Genomic DNA, 9,872 nt, shown 5'->3' with positions numbered 1-9,872 from the left:
GTAGGCAGAGAGGCAGGCAGAGAGAGAGGAGGAAGCAGGCTCCCTGCTAAGCAGAGAGCCCAATGTGGGGTTCGATCCCAGGACTCTGGGATCATGACCTGAGCCGAAGGCAGAGGCTTTAACCCACTGAGCCACCCAGGCGCCCCAGGTGCCCTTTTAAAACACAGCCTGAGGCCACGCTACTGACATTTGGGGCAGGGTAATTCTTTGTTGGGGGTGAGGGAGGGGCCTGTGTGTGCACAAGTTTTATCAGCATCCCATCTCTACCCACTGGATGCGGATAGGACTTCCCTCACCTCCACCAAAACAGATCTCAGATATTGTTAAATGTGCCCCGGAGGCAAAGCACCCCCAGTTGAGAACCACTGAAGTAGAAGACCCAAAACAGAACTTGCCAAGGGGAGCAGGGGGCCGGATGAATCAGCTATCTTGACTCAGGAGCTAGTTGGTCTCAGGTCTATAAGCCAATAGGTTGATAGGTCGACCTATACAGTCCGCACACTTTCCAGCAGCTGTCTGCACCCATGTTCCTAGGTCTCCCAGTTTCTAGGAGGGAAGAGTCAGGGCACTTCTCTGAATTATGGAGAAATGGCTCACCGGCCAAAGCAGTCTACTCTGGGCTGTGTGGTTACAAAGTAAGGTTAAGTAAAATTTAATAAAAGTGTTGCTTTGTGTGTCCTTGGGGCATGATGTTAATTTCTTTCTGTGGGTCAAGGTCAAAGTCTAAAAAATCACTGGTTATGCTCTATCCAGAACAGCTGCGTTGCTTAACTTTTGACAAAGAAAAACCCCTCCCTGAACCTCAGTCTGGAGTACAATTATGTAACCAATTAAGACTAGGGTAAGGAGCTGAGCAAGGGGACAAAGGGCAGTCAGCCCAGTGGCTGGGGCAAGAGCCCCCTCACCACATTATGAGGAGAAATGAAATCTGCCTCAGCACACTTAAGACAAAAGCAGAATCAGTCTAGATGAAGTGCTTTTTATTTTTAGATCAACCAAAATATTTAATATAAAAACCCTTTAATATACAAACTGCAATCACAATAGCATCCACGTAGCAGCAAGGGAACAGGGTGTTGCGGGAAGTATGGTGTTGGGTGGGGGGGGGGAGAGGTTTTCAGGGTCCCTACAGTTTCCTTTGCCTGTAAGAGCACGAGGTCTTCACAGCGGGTAGATCAAGGCAGGCAGAGGGGCCCTGATGCCAACACTGAGGCAGACTGAGCAAAGCAGACTCCTCCAACAGGCCATCTCCCCACCATGGCAGCCTCCAGGGAAGGACAGATCCAGTTAGATGATGGGAAGGTAGTTGTGACTGAGGAGAGTCAACCATCACTCCTCAGCATGAGCTGAGCACACCCCTGCAGGAACAGTTTTCCAGAGGCTGTTGGATTAGAAAGACCTAAAAACTGTCCTGGGAGAAGGACAGAAATTGAGTACAAGCATACCTTTTAACAAAGACTTCTTGCCTGTGACTCCAAAAAGTGGGGTGGATTTGCTCAGATGTTGGGGAAGGACAGGAATGACAGAGCCTTTGGCTCAACAGGGCTGGAGCCTTGCCAGGGATTGACCAAGAAAGCATCAAGGCAGGCCAGGAAGGTCTGTGGGAAGAGCTTTGGGTCAATGGTACTCAAAGAAGCATGGTGGCGCAAAGGCCTGCAGGTGGAATTTATAAAGTGTGTGTGGAAGAGAGAAAAGACACAAGTCGCGAAGAATTAAAAACTGAAGTACCTGCTTCTTACAGGCCTGGGCAGTAGAGGTAAGATGATCCTTCTGGGTCAGGGTTGGGAGAGACCTGAGGCCTGCTTCCTTCCTCAGAGCCATGTCTGACTGGCCTGGGTATAGTTGATAGCCTCAAAGCCCTCCAGATGGCCTCCATGGGACTGTCCAGGAGGCCAAGTTCACCTCTCCAGATGTGCTAGGAGACTGGCCGCAGTCCTGGCTGGGCCCAGGTAGGGCCTGGATTCCCGCAGTTAGATGCAGTCCATGGAATTCTCGGGAAGGAGGCTGGGGATGCAGCCAGGGAGACCCAAGCCCTTGATAGGAGCACAGCTGAAGGGGAGGCCACAGCCCAGGGCAGGGTCCTGGTTCTCTATAGCCTCTAGTCTGTCCATGTTGTTGTCCCAGTTGATGTGGAATCGGGTCACTCGGGGGTTCGAGGCCAAGATGTTCCTCTGGAGCTGGGGCAGAAAGAGGAACGTCAAGCCTTGTCAGCATGCCTTGTCATTACTCCCACAGAGCTGGGGCACCCCCAGCCCCTGCCCCAAGGCCAGGAAGAATAGAGCTTACTCATTCCATCACCATCAACAACTATGGGTAGAACTCCAAGGAGCGCCTATATACCACGACTTAGGGCTGAGGCCTATCTAATCTCAATTCTGCAAGGCGTGCTTCTGAGAAACAAAGACCTTTCTCTCTCTGGTTCTAGTCTGGAGCTGCAAGATCTGAGCATGACTTGAAAACCTTAAGAAGCGACCTTGGCTCCCAGTTCCAATGACTCAACTCCCCCAGGTGCAAAGGAGCCAGCCTGTCTGAAGCAGGAAGTGCAGACACAGGCCCCACCTGAGAGAAGTCTGGCTTCACGGGTGGGTTCTCCCGCAGCTCAGGATTGGGGTATTCGTTGTTGACGTAGTAGCCCACACGGATGAATTCCTGTCCATGGTAGGTGCAGGTGATGAGGACCACGGTCACACCCACAGCATCAGTCTCGGGAATGAGGGATGGGTTGGGGGCGTCAGCCTAGAGGAAACACAACCCATGCCTTAGCATTGATCACCCAGCCACACCTCCCCCAGTTAACAATGATTTTCAAGCAACACATATTTACTGATCCAGAAGTATGGTCTCTGCCAACGGGAGTTTCTAATCGAGTGGGGAAGACAGAATCAATCCTGCAAAAGCCTGTAAAATGCTCCGTGTGACAAGTGCCACAAGGAAGTAAATGGTGCTGAGGAGTCTAGTGAGTGAGGGGAGGGTGGCATAGGATAAGGCAGGGAGCTACTAGGCTACCCAGGACCTTTTGGACCAGTTAAGGGCTTGGGGAAGAGAAGGAATGTTTGGCAGGAGGTAAGTGCTGTATCACTCTTGTGGTCTGTAAAGACCGGCAGGGTGTGAGGTTATGATGGGAGGAGGGCCATTGTGTGAGCAGGGAGATTGGGCAGGTAACCGTAGTCACCCCGGAGCATCTTAGACCAGGAAGGAGAGGAACAGAGGCAGACAGATTTGGGGTGTGTTGTTATGGATAGGACCAGCTACATAACTGGTACAAAATGAAACCAATACCTAATGAAACATGGGATCCCTTATTCACAAATTACTGAGTTCTAGCCAGCGACAGCAGAATTTATTAGACCAGGTGCTGGGCCCTGTATGGCTGCATGTGCTGAATGCTCAGGAGGCCAGCCCTGCTTATGGATTGGAGCAGATGGGCTTGCCTTGCTGGTGGCCTGGTTACAGGTGGGTGAGGTGTTAGGGGATGGGATGAGGTTGTTTGGACTGGGGTGGGAGCAGCACAGTGGGAGGCAGGTGAGGACTGAGCAGAGTCTTGGCTTTTAGTATCTTTAAATATTCATTTATTTTTAAATATTTATTTATCTTAGAGAGAGAAAGAGAGGGCTAGCGAGACGGGGAAGTGGAGGAGGAGCAGAGGGAAGAGTATCCCAAGCAGACACCACACACACGAAGCCCAGTGCAGGGCTTGATCCCATGATCTTGAGATCATAACCTGAGCCAAAACCAAGAGTCAGATGCACAACCAACTGTGCCACCCAGGCAACCTGGTGACCTTGCTGTTCAGAATGGCCAGCAAGCATAGTGCTTAGTGCAAGGTGATGATGAGCCTTATGGAAAAGGTATGTGTTAGATAAGCTTTGTTTAGGCATGAGTTAGAGTGCTATTGGCAGGGAGTTCAATATGAATGAGCCAACAATACTAAATAAGGTGTCTTTCAATATAAACACGCGAAATAAGATTATGTACTGACATACTATACCGACAATAGGACTTGCAAGAACCTAACCCTGTATTCTTCCACAGGCAATGGTGTGGTGTTCACGAATTAGCTAATGCAGCATTTGCAGCGACCTTATAGAACGTAACTGCCACGACTAATGAGAATCAACTATGAATCAGTGGCTCGTGGTGACAACTATGACACAGAAGTGGAGAAAAGGGAAACGTATGAAGTATTTCTGAGAGGTCAGAGAGTTCTTGAAAGCAGAGCCAGAATTTGAACCTCAACTTTTGACCCTGGAACCACACTGCATGCTCTCAGGTAGAATCGGATGTCTCCAGGTGCCAAGGCCTCAGGCCTTGTCTTTCTTACCTGAAAGATGAACATGTGTCTCCCTGCTGGGACGGGCCCAACTAGCACGGAGTCTAGGATTTGGTCAAACTCCTCACTCTCAGCTGAGCCAACATAAATGATCTTCCACTCTAGATCTGTAAGGATATGGGGAATTAAGGATTTTAAATAGCTGGGCAGCATGAAGGCAGGGGAAGGTCTTCTCATGTGAGTTGTAGACAGATCCTTAATATAGTGAAAGATTTTTATTCTCAAGAATACCTGACATCTGCTGGAGACGGAGTGCCAGGCATCACAAGCCTGAACATTGGAGTGGGTATGAAACTCTGCTTCTAATGGGGAAATTTTCCCCGTGAGCCTAGCTTTGCCAGACGACCTTGACTCTGCATCTCTGGGGAAACTCAGAGATCTCAGAGCCTGAGGGTGAACTGTATGGCAGAGGTAGAATTAGGAGCCACGTGACAGAGGCGTGCTGAGGAGGGAAGAGCAGGGAATTGGGCCATTTCAGGGCCCTGCCCACTGGGTCCTGGGATAGGAAGCAGCATCCTCTTTCACACACAGGGACCGGTGCCACCGAACTGAATAGATCCCTCGACAACTGGGGCAGGGCAGCAGATTCCAATCCAGTAGGAGAGCCAGCAGGCAGGAGGGGGAAGATGAGGCCACCGAGGGAGCCAGCCAGCCCCCAGGTCTTCCAGTTCCGGCACCAACTCATGCCTACTCTCAGATGTTTGGGGGACAGTGACTTGGTCAACAAATGTGGCATTGTAGGTGATCCTATGAACCCCAACTTGCTTGTATCCCATCCAGTAGGGGGAATCTCATCCCTGAGTAGGTTCCAGCAAGGTGAAAGGAAAAGTGCTTAAGGATCCTGCCCAGCAAGCACAGGAAATTCCCGGTGACCGCTGCCTCTTGCAGAAGGTCCAAGTGTATCAGGGGCAAGGTCACGCTAGTACAGGGGACCTTGGCAGGAGACCTGCAACTTATTTTAGGTTCTTTGAAATTACACAACCTACAGCTCCAGCAGCCGGCGGAAATTTCACAAGCTATGAGTTTCACAGGAAGCAAACTGTTGTTGAAGTTGCCCTGTTTCTTGGTTCAGTGTCCCACAACAGCATCCAACTGGGGAAACACTGCTATGCTGGGCCACAGCTATGGAGGTTTGTCACCTGAGCCCCATGCTCTTCCTCGATACACTGATTTCCTTTCCCATTGCAGCATCACCTAGGCCTTCTACTCAGGGTCCCTAGCGGGTCTGTGGCATAGTGACCATAAAGCTCACCGGGATTCAAACCCCCCAGTCTCTTAATATTTGCAGGGACCAGTTAAGTTTACTGATTTACCTTTGTGACAAGGAGTGACACGACTAAACAGAACATGTTTCTGGATGAACAAAACCCAAGATGACTCTGTCTTTACCTTTCTAACATAGCTCTCTATTTTGGTAGCTTTCCTCCCAGCCTTGCCCACCCCCACCCCCCCCCACCCCCGCCGGGGAGTCCTATATGTGTGCATTTAACTAATCTGCTGGGGCGAGATAAAAAGGAGACTGAAGGAGAGCAGGTCCCGTGAGGGTCACAGGCACTGGGTATTCAGTACCACTGGTAAAACCTAAACAAAGACTGGTGTGGGTGCTGCCCCAAGAAAACGCACTGGGCCAGCAGCCAGGCAAATGGGCCACAATGACTCCCTCAAGAGAGGCCAAAAAGAAACCTGAGAAATGACTGAGGACCATAGAGAAATACTGACTCAAGGGGTTAGAGGAGATGATAAAGTCATCTGCAGAAGGCAGATAAGGCCCTATAACCTAGATCATCTTAAACTTGCTAGGCGTTTTAAGGAGAAGCATACTTAAGTTGCTTCATCTCTTATTTTTACTTTTATTTATTTAAGATTTTATTTATCTGTTTGGCAGAGATAGAGAGAGATCACAAGTAGGCAGAGAGGCTGGGGGGGGGGGGTGCAGTGGTTGGCGCACAGGCTCCCTGCCAAGCAGAAAGCCTGATGCGAGGCTCGATTCCAGGACCCTGAGATCATGACCCGAGCTGCACAGAGCCACCCAGTCACCCCTCCATTTTTTAATATAACCATCCTTTAGAAGAAGGAGGCGGCTGCACATGCGTCACCTGAGTCACGGTGTACCTAACTTTTTAGGCAATTTCAAGGGTAACTTGACAGTACTCAATTTTGTCTTTATGTCCTAACTTCACAGTCGAACAGTTGACAACATGCTCCTCCACTAGGTCCGAAAACAAAACCAAAACTAACCTGATAAAAGGCATGTAAAACTTCATCGTTTTGAACTAGTTGGAGAATATTTCCTGCCTTAAAACAAAACAAAAACTATCTAGTAGGCTTTCTTTCTGTTTGTTATTTGCCCTTGTTCAGAATCATATAGATGAATCTTGGCTTGACCACAGTGTTAGCTGTGGGAAAGAACATCTGGTTCCATGACTTATTCAAACAGTTGCTGCTGAATTTCTCAATACAAGAGGAAAAACACACCTACTGTATTAAATGTGGACCCAAGTCTTGGAAGCATCTATTTCCAGTTGCTGAGAAGAAAAAAGAACCAAAGGGGCTTGGAGCCTTTGGGAAACAGAGCCAGCCACTAATTGGGGGTTGGGTCTTTTGTTGCACCTTCAGTTGCCAGTGTCAAGGTAACAAGACTGAGATTTCTCCAGAATCTGAGAGACTCCTAAAACCAGGCCCCCTCCATGTTTGGGAGGCAGGAAATTTATTCTTTCTGCTCCATGGGAAGAAGGCTAAAAAGAGGCAGAAAGCAAGGTGGCAGGTCAAAGTCATGGGCAACCCTTAGGGATAGAACCAGAGTCTGGATTTCCAGGCCAGAGTTTGCTTTCTGACTTGGATTTCTCTGAGCAAAAGCTTTATTATCTGGGTGTAATTAATAATAGCACCCCTTCATTCTCTTTTGAGAGTGTCCCAATGTGGGAATAAATTCTATGGGCAGTCTTATTTATGCTCCACTTCTAAAATAAGGGATGAAATCTTTCTTTCCCAGGTCATAGCCAAGGTAGAGAACTCTGGACTCAACTTAGAGACAAACTCTAGTGTCAGTGCTTCTATAGACCCAGCATCAAAACTTTTACTTCTACGACCTTGGGGAAGTCATTCCATTTCTCTCTATTAAAAAATAATGACCAGCAGGCTGACTTTTGACTTTCCTGCTCTGAGTCTATAAACAGATTAGTAAAGTAACAGGCAGAGGTTTTCCTAGGAATAGACGTACTAGATAATGACTATGCAACCCTTTTTAAATGCAAGGAGCACAAACAGGCTGTTTGAAACCTGATCTCCTGCCTTCTGGGAACTGTGAATCCCTTAACCTATTAGCTCCTTACATTTCCTCCTGGCTTTAAAATTAAATTCTTATTCCACAGTGTCATTCTACACTTTAATTATTTATTTACACCCTGCCTTGTTCCAGAAAGGATTTAACTGGGCTTATTCTATAGTTAGTCACAAGTAGATTCCTTAATTTAAAAGGGAGAGAAACTGAGAGAGACTGATCTATTGGCCCAGCCCAAAAGCACACACATCTCGAATTCTTGCAACCCCAAACTAATCCAAGTGGCTGGCTTTTCCCCACAAACCACCCACCTACCACTGAGAGGTGCTAGTTAGCACACCATGACCTCACAAATCTCCAGCTCCTCAGAGGCTGCCTCTTCTTTAACCACCAAATGGAGAATCTGTCTAACGGGGTACTTCCTCCTGAAAGTGATGCCAAGAGTCCCCGGGCAACCTTAGATTTTCGATTTTTATAGACCTTTACTTGAAAGGTCTTTCATTCTTTGTGGTTCCTGTCTTCTCATCTGTGAGATGAGAGCCATGTCTGCCTTTATAACACACAGATGAATAAGTACATCTGTGAAAGCACCTTGGAAAAGATGCACTAAAAGTTCTGACCTCCCAGCCGACTGTTTGAAGCCAGAGACTGTCATGGTTCAGCCTGACCCCCCCCCCCCCAGACTGGGTCAGACCATCAAAAAGGTTGAAAGAATTTCTGCAGTAGGCCAGCTGGACCTGGTGGGCAGACAGTGGGAACCGGGTGATGCTTGCCTGGTTAGGCCACCCTTCAGATATGAATGTGTTTATCCAAGCGCGCAGACAGGAAGGAGGAACGGGAGCTGGGAAGACCAAGTTATCCTGAAGGACCGGAGCTGGAAACCTGTCATGCCTCCCCAGGTGGAGCCCAAGAATGGAAAATTGGGGACAGGCTAAGGAGGTGGGAAGCCAGGTTCTAGGGTATGTGCTTTGGGGGTAGAAAACAATCAGCAGTGAGTGGGGGTGGGGTTGTTTTAAATATCAGCAGGTTGGGTTGGGGATTACCGGGAGACAAATGGGGAGATCGGGGCGAGTGAGTGGGGGTGGGGTTGTTTTAAATATCAGCAGGTTGGGTTGGGGATTACCGGGAGACAAATGGGGAAATCGGGGCGAGTAAGGTCTTACCACGGGGGAATGGGATTTCAGAGATAAAGGGTGACGGAGGGGCTCCGCTGGGGAAAAAGGAAGGTAGCCTGGGGAACACGGGGTGACTGCACGTTAAAGCATGGAGACTGGGATCTCTACATAGGAAATAGGTGCCCAGGAGGGGTTCCACAGGAAAAAAAAAAAAATAGCGGGATGGTGGTCTCCACGCAGGAAACGGGAGTAACCGAGGGGAGGGGATCGGGTTGGCCGCAGGGTGTCCGGGGTAATCTCCACAAAAAGGCTGGGGCTGAACGGAAGGGAAGGAGAAAGATCAGGGCTGGAAGGGCTTGTTTCACGCGGGAGGTCGGGGTTGGCCGGGGGGAGGGGGGAATCTCCACACAGGCCCAGCCTCACCGTCCGCCAGGGCCTCACTGCACTCGAAGCTGATCTCGAACCGGAAGGGGCTGTGGAAAGGGCTCGGATTCTCCAGCACCGCCACGTTCAGCACAGAAACCTTGGCCATCGCCTTGCCGGACTGCGGCAGAGGCCACAGCTGGGGCCGAGCCCGCGCCTGAGTCCTCTGTGGTCAGCGCGGTAGCGTTACCACAGCCGCTCCCGCCTCTTCTGTCCGCCGACTGAAGTGCGTATTTGGTCCGCGCGCCTCCTTCAAATAGCCGGCCCCACCCTCCGGCCAATCACCGTCAACGCTCTCAGCCGGCGCGAGCAGACCCTCAGCCAATCCTGGGGCGCGGGTCGGCGCGCGCCGGGACTCCTCGGGCCAATCCAGGGAGCTCCCTCTCCGGGATGCGCGAAGGAGGCGGAACCATTTCTTGGCTTCTTGGGACCCAACGGGAACCAATCCCCAGCGTCTCCGACTCGGATGTCTAGGGCAGGGGTGGGCGGAGGCAGAGCGCGGGGCTCCTCTCGACCAATCCCAAAGGTTCCCGCACCGGCGGGGCCGACGCTTCGCTCCGCCCTTCCGGGAGCCGCGTCCGGGCGGAGGGCAGCGCCGCCAACCGCCTAGTGGTGGCGCGCGGCACCCGCTTAAGAGGGCGGGAGGGGCGGTGCTGGCGCCCGCGGTGATTGGCAGGCAGGCGTGCGGCCCGGCAGATGCAGATTATCTGAGAGGTGATTGGCT

General features: G+C 50.5%; 1 protein-coding gene across 1 annotated transcript; it reads right to left on the bottom strand.

Moving 5' to 3' along the window:
• Window positions 1-963: 963 nt before the first annotated feature.
• On the bottom strand, window positions 964-9,784 carry ASF1B (anti-silencing function 1B histone chaperone). Its single transcript, XM_082728090.1, has 4 exons — window positions 9,149-9,784; window positions 4,322-4,437; window positions 2,560-2,736; window positions 964-2,177 (listed from the first exon to the last, which is right to left on the bottom strand). The coding sequence occupies exons 1-4, from the start codon at window positions 9,255-9,257 to the stop codon at window positions 1,971-1,973; spliced, it is 609 nt and encodes a 202-aa protein (XP_082584216.1). The 5' UTR covers window positions 9,258-9,784; the 3' UTR covers window positions 964-1,970.
• Between the last annotated feature and the right edge of the window lie 88 nt (window positions 9,785-9,872).

The sequence above is a fragment of the Mustela nivalis genome, assembly GCF_964662115.1.
Source record: "Mustela nivalis genome assembly, chromosome: 1".
NCBI classification, from domain to species: domain Eukaryota; kingdom Metazoa; phylum Chordata; class Mammalia; order Carnivora; family Mustelidae; genus Mustela; species Mustela nivalis.
The sequence above is the reverse complement of the archived record's forward strand: the minus strand, read 5'-3'. Positions and strand labels throughout refer to the sequence as shown.

Coding starts and splice junctions, on each gene's coding strand:
- ASF1B (XM_082728090.1), bottom strand. CDS start 9,257: ATGGCCAAGGTTTCTGTGCTGAACGTGGCGGTGCTGGAGAATCCGAGC. Junction 4,438..9,148: donor CAGTGAGGCCCTGGCGGACG/GTGAGGCTGGGC, acceptor ATATCCTTACAG/ATCTAGAGTGGAAGATCATT. Junction 2,178..2,559: donor TGAAGCCAGACTTCTCTCAG/GTGGGGCCTGTG, acceptor TTTCTGCCCCAG/CTCCAGAGGAACATCTTGGC.